The sequence below is a fragment of the Capsicum annuum genome, chromosome 4 (assembly GCF_002878395.1).
Source record: "Capsicum annuum cultivar UCD-10X-F1 chromosome 4, UCD10Xv1.1, whole genome shotgun sequence".
NCBI classification, from domain to species: domain Eukaryota; kingdom Viridiplantae; phylum Streptophyta; class Magnoliopsida; order Solanales; family Solanaceae; genus Capsicum; species Capsicum annuum.
Window position 1 is genome coordinate 172,793,438 of NC_061114.1, and position 18,880 is coordinate 172,812,317.

General features: G+C 32.1%; 1 protein-coding gene across 1 annotated transcript; it reads left to right on the forward strand.

The window, feature by feature from the left end:
• Positions 1 to 5,138: 5,138 nt before the first annotated feature.
• LOC107869634 (metal transporter Nramp5) lies at positions 5,139 to 10,660 on the forward strand. The gene is made up of 13 exons (XM_016716131.2): positions 5,139 to 5,401; positions 5,539 to 5,617; positions 5,763 to 5,803; positions 5,899 to 5,977; positions 6,344 to 6,448; positions 6,749 to 6,858; positions 8,798 to 8,979; positions 9,065 to 9,134; positions 9,310 to 9,483; positions 9,575 to 9,679; positions 9,785 to 9,916; positions 10,008 to 10,103; positions 10,219 to 10,660. Exons 1-13 carry the CDS (start codon positions 5,282 to 5,284, stop codon positions 10,531 to 10,533), a joined length of 1,608 nt encoding a protein of 535 aa, XP_016571617.1. The 5' UTR covers positions 5,139 to 5,281; the 3' UTR covers positions 10,534 to 10,660.
• Positions 10,661 to 18,880: the final 8,220 nt, after the last annotated feature.

Here is an 18,880-nt window from a genome sequence, read left to right on the forward strand (position 1 = left end):
CATACATGAGGCATCTCACTTCCAGGAGATGTATCATATCTATGAAGAATATCATCTCTATAGGCCAATTATCATATCTAAGAGGAATATCATCTCTAAAGGCACAATGTCATATCTAAGAGAAAATAACATCTCTAAAGGCCCAATATCGCGTCTAAGGGGAAATAGCATCTCTAAAGGCCCAATATCATGTCTAAGAAGAAATAACATCTCTAAAGGCTCAATATCACTCTAAGAGGAAATAGCATCTCTAAAGGCCTAATATCATGTCCATAAGAAATATCATGGCCAAAAGCCATTGGTCATAATTCGAGGTAAGTCATCATAATTTACCAAGTCACGAAGTAAATTTATTCTAAAGGCTCAATAGTATCAACTATGCCTAGCATCAACAACTAAGTTCACAAGGGATATCATAAGTCTCGGCCTAAGTGGGTCGGATGATCTTACTTCTAATCCTCAATTTTCATATTTAGGTGATCTACGACTCAAACTAGGCTAAGGTATCTAGTACAACTTCTAGATTTTAAGTAAGCCATAACCAATCCTAAGATAAGAACTTCGTCTAGAAACATGGGCATTTAAGTCAACTCTACTCAAATTACAGTTTCAAAATTACTCGACTAGTCCAACTAAGGTTAATCATACTAACCATGATTCCAACATATAAACTACATCCCAAACCTAGCATTAAATCATGTACATGCTATAAATTAGTCAAATCTAAGGAGAAGGCAACAGGGTCCTAAAAGCGTAATAAGTATTTCACCTTACAGGTTAAAGACCCTCATTTAATCCCCAAACTTCAATAATCAAGACTAATCAATCTTAATATTTACATTCATACGCAATATATATCAACATCATCTTACAAAAAAGAGTAGATAGAAGCCTACCTCAAAGTTGAACCGCAAATCATTTTATCATTCACCAAATTTTCATCTTCACTTCACAATCCTAAGATGCCTTTACACAATCAAAATCATAATCTACTAATCAATATAAGAATAACGATACTCATATTGCACCATTGTACTTTGGGTCTAAAAATAAAATGAAAGACCCCAAGTGGGTCTCACTTATGAAAATATATTTTCGAGGTCAACCGAACACTCATACATGATCAACGAACCATAACACTCAAGAACTGGGTGAAAACCAAGCTAATTTAGGGCTAAAATCAAGCCCTCAAGCTAATTGGGGTTTTGGGTCAAGAACTAAGAAATTTATCAAGAAAGTGGTGAAATCTTACCTTAATTCAGATGATAATCACGATAATAGATGTTAAACAAGTTTCCAAGTCAACCACAATACTTAATTTGAAGTTTTCACTCCTATTTAGGGTTTTTGTCTCTCAAGGGTGCATGGAAAATAACGAAAACGCAGCCTAAGGGGTCTTTAAATACCCATTCCAGGTATAGAGGTGTCGCTATCGCAGTCCATGGATTGCAATCATAGTGGTATGGTCATCATGGCCTTATTGCGATCAAAATAGGGTGATCATAGTGGCTTTTGTGTGATTACATAAGCCTCAGCACCAGCAAACTTGAAAAAATTTTCAACTTTCCAACGTCTCGGAATTCATTCAAAATCCGATTTATGAAAATGAACTATGTAAACCCACAAAATTTGATGTTTAGAACATGATGTAAAAGTCAAATTTACTATCCGAAGTTATTTTGACCAAATGTGGGTCCCACGTCTATATTTCTAATTTTTCAACTTTTCGACCAATAGATTGAAATGAGCTCGAGTACATTGAGACATGAACCAAAGGTCTGTATAGCCTAAAATTGATATTTTGTAGTTGCTGGCATAGTCCAAATTTATATCCAAGATCGTTTTATTGAAGTTTTCTCTCAATAGCCATTCGGAACTAGCGAAGACTTCTAAATAGAGAATTGACTCTAAAAATCAAATGAACTAACCTATAACCAAATCGTCAATCTCAGTAAGACATAAATGATTTAGGAAAGCTATGGAGAAGCTTCAATGGTGAAAATAAATGTAATTATAAGAAATGATCGGAAGGATCATTACAATTTACTCTTTCAAATGCATCCTGAAAGTCTCTAGTTTCATTATCAGTAACAGGCTGCCACTCATTCTATCATGACTATGTACTGGTACATTAAAATAACCACACAAAACCCACAGAATATTTATAGTAGAACCAAGTCTGATAATGCTGTCCCATAATTTTCTCATTTTCTCTTCGTTATTGCTCTCATATACTACAATAAAAGCACAAGAGAAATCTGAAAGTCTGTCCTTAAGTAGACAGTGGATATATTGACTATTACACTTCTATCGTATTATTGAATTACTTCTTTTTTCTAAATTATCCATATACGACCACCAAGATCTACATTATATTTATGAATTACTTTCCATCCTTTAGCATACCCCCTAAGGCTAGCTTGAATGTTTCCAATTTTAACATTAGTTTTGAGTAGACCTGCTACAGAAATATGACGTTTCTTCATATAATCCGCCCAGTTCCCTTTGCGTGAGAGGTCTATTAAACCCTCTCACATCCCATAATAGCCATTTCATAAAAAAAATGGTAAGTTCCTCCTAGTTGGAAGTAACTATAACTCTTTGGCAACCATATCTTCTTGTTAGAGGGGAAAAAGAATTTTGAATCTTCATGTCCAGTCCCCTAGTATTGCTTATTGTTCCTTGCCTCACCAGTGTGGCATATGACATGCTACCTATTCCAATTGGAGTTATTGAGCTACTAGCCATGTCAGTTTGCTTAGAGGTTACCAACACTGTACTCATCACGTTCATATCATTTGCTTCCATTGCTTTAGGTACTAAATCATTATCATTTAGTACCTTAGGTACCTCCAAATAGACTATCTTTTTACCCCTTCAATGTTATACCTGCCTCTTTTCCCCTAGGGCACTACTTTATCTCCTTGAGCTTTCTCCACTGGCTTCTCAACCCCTTTTTAAGGAACCTTCTTGTGTTCCTCTCTACAGAAATAGCCAAATTATGAACATGTAGTGCAAAACTTGGGTTTGACTGATTGCTTGAACTTTCTACCATATGGACCTTGAATTTCTACCTCTTTAGGAAGTTCCTGAATGATATTCATCTCCACTTGGACTCGATCAAATGAGACTCTAGTTTGATTCTAAGTATATTCGAGCAAACAAAGGATCGCCCAAGCTACCAGCTATTTTACTCAATATCATATTCCCCCAGCAATTCAATTGGCGGTTATAGAATCTTCCCCAGAACGGTAGAGTACTTGGGAACTCTTGTTGGAAGTCAAAGTCGAGAGTCCACTTCTTTTGACATAAAGGCATACCTCTCATCGTGTAAGGCCCAGATACCAGGATATTGTATCTGTTCTATGAAGTGTTGAATTTTAGCAATATAGTAACCCCCTTCATGCTAGTACAGCTCTCTAGGAGCTACATATGTCTTCATGTACTAAAACTAGGAGCTCCTCCCATTGTATAGATAATTAGGGAGTTATTCCAATCCCTGGTATATTCCTCAATGTCCTCCTTCTCTAGAATTACAGTTGTCTTCTATCAATCATATGTGAGGCGACAAATTTTAATGCCATAGCATTTGCAGTTATGTGATTTGAGAGAATAGTTTTGCCTAATTCTTATCCTCTATCACCTCCTGCTTCTCCAGATGAGCTCAAATAGCCTTCTCACTCCCTACCTTCATCTAACTTGAGTTGGTTCCTACCACATCCACATATGGAACAGCTCCAGTTTCCTTCGGATTTTAGATTCTGCTTAGTCCTTGTACCATTGGTGGTGGGATTACCGTTCCATTGCCCTTCATTATCATTCCTCAGATTCCATTAGATCTTCACTAGTATGACCATCAATTTCATCTTTCGCCTTACTGAATTGTTTCGTCAGAGCTTTCTCCTTCCTAGGTCGTCCTCACCCTCGTCTCACCATTGATAGCGCACGTTAGCAATCTTAGCTAATCATACACCGAGAGCGTTTTTAACCCTTTCATTTTAATAGTTACTAAAGTAAATGTAAATTTAGGTGTATAAAAATATTGAATTAAGTTAGATTATAATTCATAGTAGTAGTCTCCTGTGCTCAACAAACTATTCAAGAAATAACTATCTCAAATTGAAACAATTTCCAATAATTTTGAGTTTGACTATCAAGTCTGTCGAAATAAGATCATCATTCGTCATTTTAAGCTTGCACTAATTTTTTTTTTTACTTTAAATGTATACTTCATACACAGGTTTAACAACAATGTGTGTGTGAGAGATATTTTAAAATATGCACGGTGCATGCACACAATATGCACGTGCAATAGAAAAATAAGTTTGATTGAATACACTTAAGATCTATTATTAAAATTTGACTTTGGGTCATCAATTTTGTTTAGCCAATTATGATTCAATCAAAAAAAAATTACGAGAGTTATTTAAAGAAGGCAGCATTTTACATGTTACACCTTCAATATCCAAAATTATGATATCTTGTTGAATATAATTTTTGAGTGAATTTAAAGAATGGAAGGGAAAATAATAATGATGTATATTAGAAAAACACACAAGAGGTGCATTCCCCATTGTATTGGAGACTAATTAAACCAAATACAGTTACAGCAAATCAATTGATAGCCATTGGCTGGATCCGAATTTTAACATTAAAATAACAATTCATTACAACCAACCAACCATTAAGATGACACAACTACAGCACATTATTTTAGGGAGTAATAGCTAGCACTAAAAATTATATTTTCTTGATAAAAGACATGCCACTTGATAACTTATCCTAATTATCATATGTCTGAAAGTTGTTGAGAATTGAAGGAGACTTCTCCCTTACCCAAATGGCATGCCCCATGACTTCTAACCTTGGTGTTATATATTTGAACAGGTATTATATATTTGTGAATTTAATCTATTCAAATAGTTATTTACACTCGATGTTTATAGTAAATTAATGAATACAAAACAGGTGGCTTTCACGCACAATTTATAACTTATACATGGTCAAACGATATACATATATTTTTTTCACTTAGCTGATAACATGTTAAATTATTTGATTTGATGTAAACAACAGATGTAAGTTCAACTTCCACCCCCAAACCAATGCCAATTTCCCAAACAACTTTCCATGCCTTCTCAAATACCTGATATCAGAACAAGAATGTGTTCAAACTAGTGCACTATAAATAAAGGACACACATCTAAGTCTCATCTAAGTAAACACACAGAGTTTAGTAGACAAATTAAGTGAGAGAAAAGAAGATCAAAAAGAAAAAGGAATGGAGAATCAGCAACAAAACCAAGTGATTGGAGGAAGCAAGAGAATTGTTGCAGTAACTGAGAGTCCATTGCCTTCTTCCACAAATCCTAATAATGTTCACCATCACATTGAGCAGCAGGTTTTTTCTTTTTTAACTTACTTCGCCTTTTTAATTTTTCTTAGGAATAAATATCTTTAATATAATGAAGGCCTCCCAAAATCATGAAAATTATTTCCTACAAAAACTAAAGATTTCCAACATTATTTTTGTTATAGAAACATGGCTGGAAAAACTTCTTTGCATATGTGGGGCCAGGTTTCCTTGTTTCCTTGGCATATCTTGATCCAGGGAATTGTAAGTCATCACTTTGTACTACTATTTCTTTTCATGCCTAAAATTTGAGAGCTCACATAAATAATTTATATGTACTTAATTTTTCTTGTTTTAGTTGTTTTAAAAGTAATAACTTGTTATTAATTCTTGGAAATTAATGGTACAGTGGAAACTGATTTGCAAGCTGGAGCAAACCATGGATATGAGGTAAGCAAGCAACCATAAACTTTTGTATAGCCAAAAAGATAAGCTAATAAAAAGTATATATATGTCTGTTAGTTACTTGTTTCTCAAATTCTCAGCTTCTTTGGGTGGTTCTCATTGGATTGATATTTGCTCTTATTATTCAATCACTTGCTGCTAATCTGGGAGTAAGCACTGGTAAGTTAGTCAAACATTAAGGGGTCGTGTACTTATTCATATTAGTTATTTCATCCTCCACCTCGTACAAAACAATACATAAAACAGACTAATACGATGTATAAAATTAACAATATACCAGTTTTATTTGTGGATCAGTAGATGGTAAAACGATTACCAAATACCGTATATTTTGTGCTGAATTTTAAACAAAACGACTAAAACCAGTTACCAAAAATAATATTAGTCATGTTAGTTTTAACACATGAATAATTCCCTTCCTGACCAGCAACCAAACAACCCCTATAAATTAAACATTCACATATTATTGCATATTTCCCATTGAATTTTATTTAAAATATATGATCCCATTTTTGTTTTTTGCAGGCAAACATTTATCAGAATTATGCAGTGCTGAATATCCTGTATTTGTTAAGTACTGTTTATGGTTACTAGCTGAAGTTGCTGTCATAGCTGCAGATATTCCTGAAGGCAAAACTTGCTGACCCTTCTAACCATATATTAATTAAAGATAATACATACCTTTTCTTTTAATGAACGAAGAAAGAAGAAGTGATCAGAAATATGATCCAATTATGTCATAGAATATTTTAGTGAGATCATAAAACTTTAAGTAGTTTACAATCTTGTCACAACAATGCTCTATTAAATATAACTTTTTTTTGAGGTTTTTGTATTATTATACACGAATAAGATCATTATTAATCTAACTATTTTTTTAATCTATCAATTTTTTTTTTTAATTATTGATTTATGTGTTCCTTCCGGCAGTGATTGGGACAGCATTTGCTCTTAATATATTGTTCCATATTCCTGTTTGGGTTGGAGTTCTTTGCACTGGTGTGAGTACTCTTCTCTTCATTGGCCTGCAAAGATATGGGGTAAGTTTGCTTTATTATTTTCTTTTAAACCCCTTAATGTTTTAGTTTTTAAATCACCCCCAATGTAAATAACCTCCAAATAATTAGAAAAAAAGGAAATAATATTTTAACTTATACATATGAACATATTTTTTTATTCGATATTCAATCAAAGGTAAAGTCAGAAATTTATGTAATGAAATTAAAAAATTCTAAAATCACACTAGGGATTTGAATACGGGAACCTAAAGCAATTTTTAAATCTTCTTTGCCACTACTAGAATCTTTTGCTCGTATCAAGAAGAATTCAAAAGTTTATAAAAACAATAAAAAACTCATTTTTACCCTATCTTTACATATATTTTTCAAGAAAATTCATATTCAAATATTACTTTAAATTAATTTTAATTACTAAGTTCTTCACTATCAACAAAATACAAAATACAGTACTCCTTCGTCCATCTTTGTTTGTTCACTTTTGACTTGACACTTATGAAGCAATAAATAATAGAAGTAATTTTACGATATCACTCTTTGAATATATAATAAATTTAATGCTTTAAAAATTGCATTAGATAATGAATAGTACTATTTAATAGCAAACATAAAATGAGCACAAATGGGCATATTATCCATTAATTCTCCAAATTGAATAATGATTATTGGACGTCGATTTTTAATAATATGGAGAAGTAAAAATAAAGAGAGGAAGCACAAACTGTAACTATTTTTTTTTTAGTGAATAACTGCTTACTCCGATTCATAACAAGCGTCTACTTAGCCTTTAGCACACCCCTCTACGAATACCAACTCCTAAGGAAACAAATAGGTAATTCGACTTAACTATTCTTAATTAATGATACCACAGAGAATGGAGTAGTTTAAAAGACTTTTCAGGGATATGTAAATGAACACTTATTTTGGACCAAAACAAAAGCACTAGACTGACACACATTATTATGAACAGGAGGGAGTAGGAGTAACTCTTAAACCCTGATGTGAATATTCATGTCAATGACCTAAACCACTCCACTCGGGAAAGTTTGTGAATAATAATAATGTTTCTAAATAATTCACTAAAACTTTAAATTCGGTAAAATTGAATATTATAGTAATTATATGTTCAAGCAAACTTATTAAATATTTTATTATTATATTTACAATTAAAACAATTGAATGAGTACGCAATCCCACTAATTGTAATTTTGCCTTAAGATTGGAATTATCTCCTTGTTTGTATCCTAGTCACTATAAATATATCTAATTGTTGTTATTTACCCCATCTGTTTCATATTATTTGGTGTTATTAACTTCACACATTTATTAACTTCACACATTCCATGCATAATAAATTTTTTATTAAAGGTTTATTTTCTAAGATTTCCTTTCCCTCCCACTTAATGGAAAAATTATCATATCACCCGTGTTATTTACTCCCTCCCGTCATTTATACGTGCTTCGTTTGAGTTTTGATTTGGAAGCTAAATAAGTGTATGTTTAAGTCTTTAAGAAATGCTTTGATTATAATTTTCCTAAAATGTCCTTGTATTTAAATATAGTAATCAGTGTCAATTCGAAAAGAGATAAAATTTAATTAGGAATAAATTGATAATTTATGCTGATAAAATTTTAGTTGATAAAATTTAATTAGGGCTAAGAGGTAGCTTTGATCATAAAACTTAGTTGCTGCTTAATATCCTAGCGAAATTCGAAATAAAGAAAATTACTTTGTCGTTACTAGATTCATTTATTTTTCACTCAATAACTAATTATATTTGCGGGACATATACAATGGAGGAGCTACATAGACGAGGGTAATATGTAGAAGGTCTTTCATCGAAAAATTATACTTTGTATATAGAGAAAATCATACTACATATATATAGGTTTAAAATTACATTTTATATGTACATATTAAATATTGAACACCCTTGACGTAATTTTTTATTTCGTCATGCAGGTGAGAAAGCTAGAATTGCTAATAGCAGTGCTAGTGTTCATAATGGCAGCTTGTTTCTTTGGAGAAATGAGTTATGTGAAACCTCCTGCTAAAGAATTATTCAAAGGAATGTTTGTTCCCAAGCTTACTGGTGATGGAGCCACTGCTGATGCCATTGCTTTGTTGGGCGCCCTTGTCATGCCGTATGTTTTCATAACTTACACGGTGTTTGATTAGGTATTGGAGATCAAATTTCATTACTCACATAAACATATTTTTCTTTCACAGACACAATCTCTTTCTTCATTCTGCGCTTGTACTATCTAGGAAGGTACCAAACTCAGTTCGTGGGATTAATGTAAGTTCCAAATCTTTGTTCGTAAATGAACGCAAAATCTCCAATTACTTTGTATCATATTGAATTTTGTGGCCACTCATTCCACAGATCAAAATATTAGACCAAACATGAACGATTTATTTACCTAAAACAAAATACTTCTAAAAACGAAATTAATTGATGTTGAATTTTGCAGGATGCATGTAAATTCTTCTTGATAGAGAGTGGTTTTGCGCTGTTCGTGTCCTTCCTAATCAATGTGGCAGTAGTGTCCGTGTCTGGTACTGTTTGCGGAGCAGACAATCTCTCACAACAAAATAAAGAAAGTTGTAGTGACATTACTTTGAACTCTGCTTCATTTCTTCTCAAGGTTTTACACAACAATTCGTCGTTTAATACTCTTTTTTCTGTGATTAACTAATTAATTACTAATTAAATTTTTAATTTTAATTAATTAATAGAATGTACTTGGAAAATCAAGTTCTACTGTTTATGCCATTGCATTGTTAGCCTCTGGACAAAGCTCTACCATTACTGGTACTTATGCTGGCCAATTTATCATGCAAGTAAGTGTAGAAATTTTTTTTATATTTTCTTAATATTTTTAGGTATGTAACTTGAGTACTAATTATATAATGTATAATTAACTACCATATTTTGGTGTGAATTAGGGATTTTTGGATCTTAAGATGAAGACATGGCTAAGAAACTTGTTTACTAGGCTTATTGCTATTACCCCAAGCCTTGTTGTGTCAATTATTGGAGGACCATCAGGAGCTGGCAGGCTGATTATCATTGCATCTGTATGTTTTACAACTTTTTATTTTTAAAAAAAATATTTTTACAATGTGAACGGATAAATAATTTTTTGTGGGGGGGATGGCTATTATTCAGATGATACTTTCGTTTGAACTACCATTTGCTCTCATTCCACTACTCAAATTCAGTAGCAGTTCCACCAAGTTGGGACCACACATTAACTCGATTTATGTAAGGCATCACTCTTACCATTTCTCAAAATTTCACATTAGCCACACTCTATAAAATAAGCAAATTTTGAAAGTTTAATCAAATTGATTGATTCAATTTTTCTTTGACCATTTAGATTATCGTTATCTCGTGGATTCTCGGGCTAGGCATCATTGGTATCAATATATACTACCTCAGCACGGCCTTTGTGGGTTGGCTGATACGCAACAATTTGCCTAAAGTTGGAAATGTGCTCATTGGGATTGTAGTATTTCCCTTGATGGCTATTTACATTCTAGCGGTGATTTACCTTATGTTTCGAAAAGACACTGTTGTGACCTACATTGAGCCAAGCAAGGATGATCATATGGAAAAAGGAACAAACAATATGGAATTAGTAGATCGTGTTCCTTATAGAGAGGATCTTGTTGGTATCCCACTGCCACATTAAGTTTTCTCATTGTACGCTTCAATTTTCACTCTTAATTTTGTGCCCAATCCAATAATAAAATTATAATGTGGCTTGTGTCGTGGTGATATTTCAAATTCCTCAAATTTATCATCCAAATCTTGAATCTGTTAACCATTTGAGTTTGGCTAAGCAATCGATCTCTCAAACCCAAATCCCCAAATCCCATTCGTTGTCAAAGCAACTTTTGTTGGAACAACTTATTTTTCATGATTATTTCTCACTATATTGTTATTTTAAATATAATATTCATTTTAATTATTACTTAAAATTAATTGTATTTTATCATTAAATTGCCTAAATTGCAGAAATAATACAACATTGTTAAAATTTTCACAAGAACTTATGGCAATAAGTCTAAGTGAGCTCAATTGAAGTCTATAAAATAGGTAAAATGACACTTATAAGCAACGAATCAGAAATCCTTCATCCAAATGCTGGTGCTGATCGATGGAGCCAATCCGTATGCGGTGGTTGAACTTAGTTATTAACAATTCTAACTCAAATTCAGTTTTGTCCATTAATTGAAACCCTGATTAACTACGAATTGGTGGAAGATAGAATTGAGGGCGTGAGCCGTCTCTTCTTCCCCACTTTGTCGATTCATAAGGTTCTTGTTAGACCACGTTCGTATGTTGTGATGTTTAACTTTTAAAAGTAACTTTGATAATAATTGACAAAATTTTTTGCTCGGAATATCGAAGAATTATTGTTGGCTAAAATTGTAATAAGTTGTATCAAAAAGTTGCCAAAATTACCTAAGGATTGTTTCCCAGTAATTGTGATAACATGAAAATGTTGAACTTCAACACATATTACAAAGTCAAAGCAGGGGAATATTAAACAGGAATGTATCTTCACCCTTCATTGTCCAAGTGTAATAAGAAGAAAGAAAACTTGAGAGAGAATTTGTAACAAAGCTTACGAGTCTTGTAGCCAGTCACACAGCGTATTTATAGGTAGGTTGGAAACTCTCACACAAATAACTTTAATTCTAGGAGCTTCTCATAGTTATTTCTTGTCATCAAAGAAATATTATATATGCATAATTTGAAGAAAAATTAATTGACTAATTTATTACTTTACTTGGAAGACAGGGTAATATTTAATTACCAAAATATGTGGGTTGAACAAAGTCTCAAAAAAAAATGTGGTTTCTAATATTCTCCCACTTCGCCCACATGGCAAAATCAAATTATACTTTATGAGTGAAAAATAATTAATATGGCAATAAATGTATATTTATTCAACTTAATAGTTATGCAACAATCACTTTATCAAGAATATATATCAATATAAGAATTATGACGGTCATTCTCTTAATCAAATGCTTCACTCCATGCATTATAATGTACAATATATTCTAAATAAAGTATCCAACAACTTTATGAATAAGCTTAATTTAAGTCATTCAGATTTCAACTTTATTTGATTCAATAATCACTTTATAATATACATGAAAATCAAAATGTGCACTATCATATATAACAAAATCGATACTATCTAGACAAACTGTTAAATAATAAAACAAGACTACAACGAGTTACTAAGCCTCATACGTGATACGATCTTCGAAAACATTAAAATGGTAAACCTTTAATCATCATATAATCAACAATCATCATAGTAGTACTAACATGTTCAAAATTCACATCTTGCTTCTTGACATGATCTCTGACTATCAAATACTTTATGTTTATGTGCTTACTTCATCTTTCACTCGTATAATTATTTAAAAATAATACTGCAATGGAATTATCACAAAACATTCTTAATAGCCTTGTAGCAGAATTGACAACTTTAAGGTCTGAAGTAAAAATTTGTAGTCATAACACCTATGATGTAGCTTCATAGCATGTATGAATCTAGCTTTCATTGTGGATGTTGCAACAATGATTTGCTTAACACTTTTTTAAGACATAGCAGCTTCAACAAAAGAAAAATGTATCCAACAGTAGATATACCACTACGTGCGCATCATCCTAAATTACAGTTTAAATATTCAATGACTTTCAATGAATCAGAATATTTGTATGTAAATTTAAGATCCTTCGTTCCATCCAAATACCTCAAAACCCTTTTACCAATTTTTCAATGATCAACACCGGTGTTACTTTGATATCTGTCAAGCATTTCTACTATAAAGGTAGTATCAGGTCTACTTTAGATCTATGCATACATAAATCTTTCAACAAGTAAAGCATATGAAATGTCTTTTATTTGCTCTTATTTCAATTCATTTTGAAGACATTGATTTAATGCGAATTTGTCATCTTTAATGATCGGCGTTGCTATAGGTCATTTTGTATCTTTCTAGAATTCTTTCAATGTAGTCACTTTGAGATAATTCAAGTAGTCGTTGAAATCTATCTCTATTAATCTCTATGTCAATGATATATGAGGGTTCACCCATATCCTTCATTTCAAAATTCTAGATAAGAATTTGTCTCATGCAATAATTTCAAATCACTACTAGCAAGTAAAATGTCACTCACATATTATAGAACTAGGAATATGTATTTTCTCTCATGTATCATAAGTATATAATTGATCAATGATATTCTCCATAAATTTGAACGAAGAAATAACATTAAAAATTTTAATGTACTATAGACAGAAAGCCTGTTCTAGTCAATAAATAGATTTATTCAACTTGCAAACAAGGTAATTTTTATTCTTATTGCAAAATTCATCAGAAATATAAGGTAAGACTACATACAATACACCCTTGTGGCGGGGTCCTACCCCGGATCCTGCGCATAGCGGGAGTTTTAGTGCACCGGACTACCCTTTTTTATAATGTAGCTCTAAATCAAAATGAGATACTAATATCATGATTATTCTTAATAAATTCTTCTTTAATACAGAAGAGAAGGTTTCATGGTAATCAATACCTTCTTCTTCTTTTTGAGTGAAATATTTGAGTACAAATCTAGTTTTATATCATTCAACATTATCAAATAAGTCTCTTTTGATTTTATAAACTCATTTGGATTCTATGTTAGGGACTTCTTTTGATAATTCAATGATATTCCATATTTTATTAGATATCAACTCTTTTTTCATGGCGTCATATTAAAGTGTAAAATTACCCCATTCATATCTTGTAAAAAATATGCATCATCGTCTGGTCTAATATCATAACTAGAGTTTTGGATATAAGTAGTCTCTGATATCTCATGTTGAATTTCAACACATATTACTTAGTAAAACACAATCAAATATTAAATAGGAACTTACCTTCAACCATCATTGTTCAAATGCAAGAAGAAAGAAAACTTAAGAGAGAATATTTAACAAAGCTTAGGAGTCTTCTAGCATATGCCTATCACAGTGTATGCCATACTAATGGAGTCAATACGTATTTATAGGTAGGCAAGAGACTCTTAGGAAAATAATTTAAACCCTTAGCGACTTCTCATAATTATTTCTTGCCATCAAAGAAATATCATATATGCATAACTTCGAGGAAAATTAATTGACTGATCTATTACTTTACTTTAGATATAAGGTAATATTTAGTTACAAAAATATGTGAGCTACATGAAGTCACATGGGAATTAATTACAACATATATATATATATATAAGGGTCAAATGATTTGGTAATTCCTTATGAGAGAATGAATCTAGAGAAATTTGGAGCAGAGCTTTGGATTTTTATTCATCCTTTACTGTGATAATATCTTGATGTTTGCAGTGATAACTCGGTATATCTACTATACAACTATTAATTAAAATATATTGATGGCCAACTAATTGATGGGTTGAGGGTGCAACGTCCCGAAATACCCCTAGACGTGAGTGGCACCCACTAACATCACTTGTGGGGCAAACAAAATATTCATTCACTTATACAATTATATAAGCACTACGATAAGATATGTGAACCTCTATGTGTCATTAAATAATCAATAATAATCAAACAAAATTCATAATCAAACTAGTAATTTAGCAATTACTTGAGAATTAACTCAAGCTCAAATTCTATAATAAGACCATGGAGCATATAAATTAAGCTACATAAGTTCAACTTGTGGATATGCAAACTCAATGAAATAAATAAATAAATAATAAAAATAGAAAGAGCTGAATAATAACCTCTGCAAACAATGCAAAGGCTCATCTCAGCAATAAAATATACGCAACAAACTCCTCAACCACTATCTCACCTTCCACACAGTATCTGTAGATAAAAAGTGAGCTATATATAAATATAACCCAGTAAAATTCTCGATCCGATATATCTAAGAATATAATGCTTAATAAGGTTCAACAATTATTTCAAAAGTCATTATATATCTCTCAACTCAATTCACTCTCGTAGCTTGTCATAAACGACAGTGAAGAAGATTAGCCTAATACCCCGACAAAGTCCACTATAGTATATATAATGCCTCAAAAGTATATTACAGCAGTATGTAAAAGGCCCCTAACATATTATGACATCATAAATATGCCTCTAACTTATTACGGTAGCCATGTATGTCCCTAGTGACTATATCACGCTAGTAGAGAAAGTATATCCAATATAATACATCCACGGCTGATCAGAGACCACCAATTTTTCTAAGCATACATTTATCCCAACACATTGACCAAACAAAAAAATATATTTTTATAAAGTAGGTTTGAAAAGCAAGAATCAAAGCTTAAAGTCTCACTTACCCCGCTAATGACAAGTCCCCAACCTTGCAACTCATACAACATTGACCAAATATGATCCAATATCTTCAATCTATGCAAACATATTAAGTAACGATGACAATTATGCTAGTTGGGGTCAAGTCTCAATATCCCTAACTTTTAAATCTAGATCTAAACCTTAATATCCCATGCCTTATATAATGAATTAACGATAATAACATTCCAATACCACTATCCCAATATTATACCAACTATAAGAAAAAAAAATTCAAAACAATAGCAAGATAGACCAAAACATGGGCTTCAACTTTATATATTGCCAAGTTATTTCAAAAGCTATAAGTCATTTGCTAATTGAATTCTTATTATATAATAATATATTTCTACACTCGATTACTATTACTTTAATACATAATCCCATTAGAGTTACCAATCATCAAGTGATACTTGTACCCTTTTATTAGAAGTAATAGAAAAATTGTAATGTAATAGAAGAATAAATTGGGTTCTTTTTCGCAACATAAACTGGGTTCTTTTTCGCAACATACTTCAAAATCCCATGTTTTTAGTACAATCCAGCTAACCTCTAATCATTGCCACAATTATTTAATCCTTTAGTATCAATCAATTATTATCAAATCATTATGTTTTCCTTCCAATCAATGTTAGAAAATTAAAGCAAATTTACTACTTTTGACATTTTCTCATGGTATTGATAGATACAAACATATATAGATATATACCAGTGTAAGTATTACCTTATAATTTATCACCTAAGAGAATAGACAAAGACTTTCCTGGTGCCTGTCTTGAACTTTTAGAAATTTTCAATACATTTATTTCTCCCTTTAAAAATATGAAACTAAAAATAAAGCCTTAATATTATACTCATCTAATTACTGAGTCGTGATAGTCTGAACAAGGAATGAATTTCAACATACTCACTTTAATTTTATTATTTAGTTTAAATATTATTGGTTAAACCATCAATTTACCTCTCATTAAAATAATTGAGTTGTACGTTCTTCCTCACTTAAAATAACATTCGTCCTCGAATGAATTTAGAATCATACTTGAAGTGTCAAACAAGTAAGGATACCTAACTCACATCTCCTTCTTAGATTTTCAAGTAGCCTCCGTGGTGGATGATTATACCATATTACTTTTACTAAAGCTACCTTATTTGACCTCAATGGTCATACTTGGCTATCAAGAATGGATATCAGACCTTCCGCATAAGTCAAGTTCTCAGCAAGCTCCCCTTCCTTAGGTTGAATTAAATGAATCTCAACAAGAACATTAATAATATATGCAAAACATAAAATGTACAATCGAAATCCTATAATCCAAAGCAAGTTTATACGTCACCAATTTGATGCATTTCTCACATACACCAAGATACTTTTAAGCTTAGTTTCCTTTTCTTATCAAACTTCATAACTCTCTTTATTGAATCAAAAAGTCTTTTCGATTTTCATGACCTGCATATCACTAATTTTCTTATTTTTATAAGACTTTTATTTACTTTAAGTAGTCCAAATTATTTTAGGATCAACATGACTCTTTTATTCAAAAATTATTTGATCAACTTTGAACTCAGTAATTATAACGGACCAAATTTAAACAACCAATTATTGAATGACATCGAGTTCCATGTAGATACTCAATCAATAAAATTCAAATCAAGTTAGTAACTAATATAAGGTAAAACCCCAATCAAAAGCAATTAATCATTAATATCCATTCAGCTAGTGTTGAGCCTAGATACCCATACTCTTTTATGCTTTTATCATGTAAGAACTATTTCAAATGCCATAACAACCATTCTTAAATATTATGATTGTGGAACTATAATACCCCATAAAGTTTCATCATCGTTAAGACCTCCGAAGTGAGCCACATTAAGCTTAACACATAGAAATTTTATTAAGTGTTCCAACACTTAGTCATTTTTCTAGCCTTGAATCTTTGTTGAATTATTTCGTGATCTTTTCGACCTTCATTTCTTAATATTTTTATTAAGTTACGATGGGGTAAGGTCATAGTATGGTCCGGGTGAGTTTCGAAAATTTTAGACGAGCCTAAGACCACATTTGGATTTGGATTCCAATAGCACCGGGCGATCTGCCCACGTCGCCTGGGTTATCGCGGAGCTTATCCCAGGTAAGCGGGTGATCCAGTAGGCGTTGTGGGGCCTATCACGGGCGATAAAGCAGGCACCGCCCGCTGGATCCCATCGAGCTAAGCCAGGCGACGCCTGCCTTATCGCGTTTGGCCAACTTCTACAGTTTTCATTCGTCTCATTAAGGGAATCTTGGTAATTTTCGAAGCCTTTGTCATCTCTAACATGGGATTTAATCCCTAAGTGAGAAAAATTCAGCCATTCTCATCAAAAATCTCCAAGAAATTCCCTTAGGGTTTCAACTTAAGAACCCAAATAAATTAAAAAATAACCATAGCTTTTCGATAATTTTTGGATATTCGGAATCCTTGTTTCGAGGGCTACAAGAAGCAAATAACAATCTCGTGAATAGCGTGTCCGAGTAGAAAGTTCTTTCTAAGGCTTCAATTTCGAGGTATGTGGGGTTTTCAACAAGAACACTCTTTCGTTCTTGTGCCCAAAGTTAATTTTCTTTACAAAGATATATGATTTGATAGGTTTTACTACAAATTCGAATATATGAATTTATGACTTATGATGTTTTCATAAGAATGTTGATATGGTTGTATATAAAGCTGAATTTTAGATTTTAAGTGATTATTTTTATGCTTATGACACAAAGTATGAAACTTTGAAAGGTTTTATTGTGATACTGATATATGGGTTTTTGAACTCTATTTGAGATTATTATTTTGTGACGTTATATGTTATAAACACCTTGAGATTTGAATGATTTGAAATGATGAAGAATGATTTGACCTTGGTGGTCGCGGAAGAATAATTTTGAAACCAAGTGAGAAAAGAATTCCACTATTCTTGAATGATTATGAAAGAAGTAGCATATTGGCTCCTATTGTGAATTGTTAAACTATTTGTTGTGGATTTTCTTTTTGAAAGATTTGAGTCTGGGAGTAGTCTTTAGCACCGAGCGGGAGGTATAGCGGTTTGGTACTTCCCTAGAACTACGTGCCCCCATAGGATGTGAGCCTGAGGTTGATATAATGATCACTAGTTTTGGATTGATGATTAAGGTCCTACTCTGATGGCAAGGATAGGACAACTCTCCGCAACGTGGGTAAGATGTTGGACTCCATGTAGCTCACATGGTTTATGTCGGTTATAAGAGACTCCCAATATGTGTCTGTGTCTTCATTCTATTTGAGATAAATATGTATGATACAAAACACTGTGATTTTAGAAAAAGTTATTATTCCCGAAAGGTTGAAATACTATGTTCTAATGTGAAATATTTTTAAGACTTGATTTCTCTATAAACTTGAAACTGAGAAGAAAATAAATTGAGAACTTAGATGATGACTCACGTGTTTTGCTTTACATATATTACTTATCCATATTTATGATGCTTTTATTCGAGCTAAGTGAGTCATCCATATCAGCATGCACTGTCTTTTATAAACTTGTGATATTTATTTTATTGAAATTTGCATACACCCCCATATACTCGGTCCATATTTCATGGTACTAACCCACATATTCAAATGTGGGCTACATTTTCCCTATA

Excerpts from the sequence above, each read along its gene's own strand:
- LOC107869634 (XM_016716131.2), top strand. The coding sequence starts at position 5,282 with ATGGAGAATCAGCAACAAAACCAAGTGATTGGAGGAAGCAAGAGAATT. Across the intron at positions 5,618-5,762 it reads ATATCTTGATCCAGGGAATT|TGGAAACTGATTTGCAAGCT; the intron begins GTAAGTCATCAC and ends TTAATGGTACAG. Across the intron at positions 5,804-5,898 it reads GAGCAAACCATGGATATGAG|CTTCTTTGGGTGGTTCTCAT; the intron begins GTAAGCAAGCAA and ends TCAAATTCTCAG.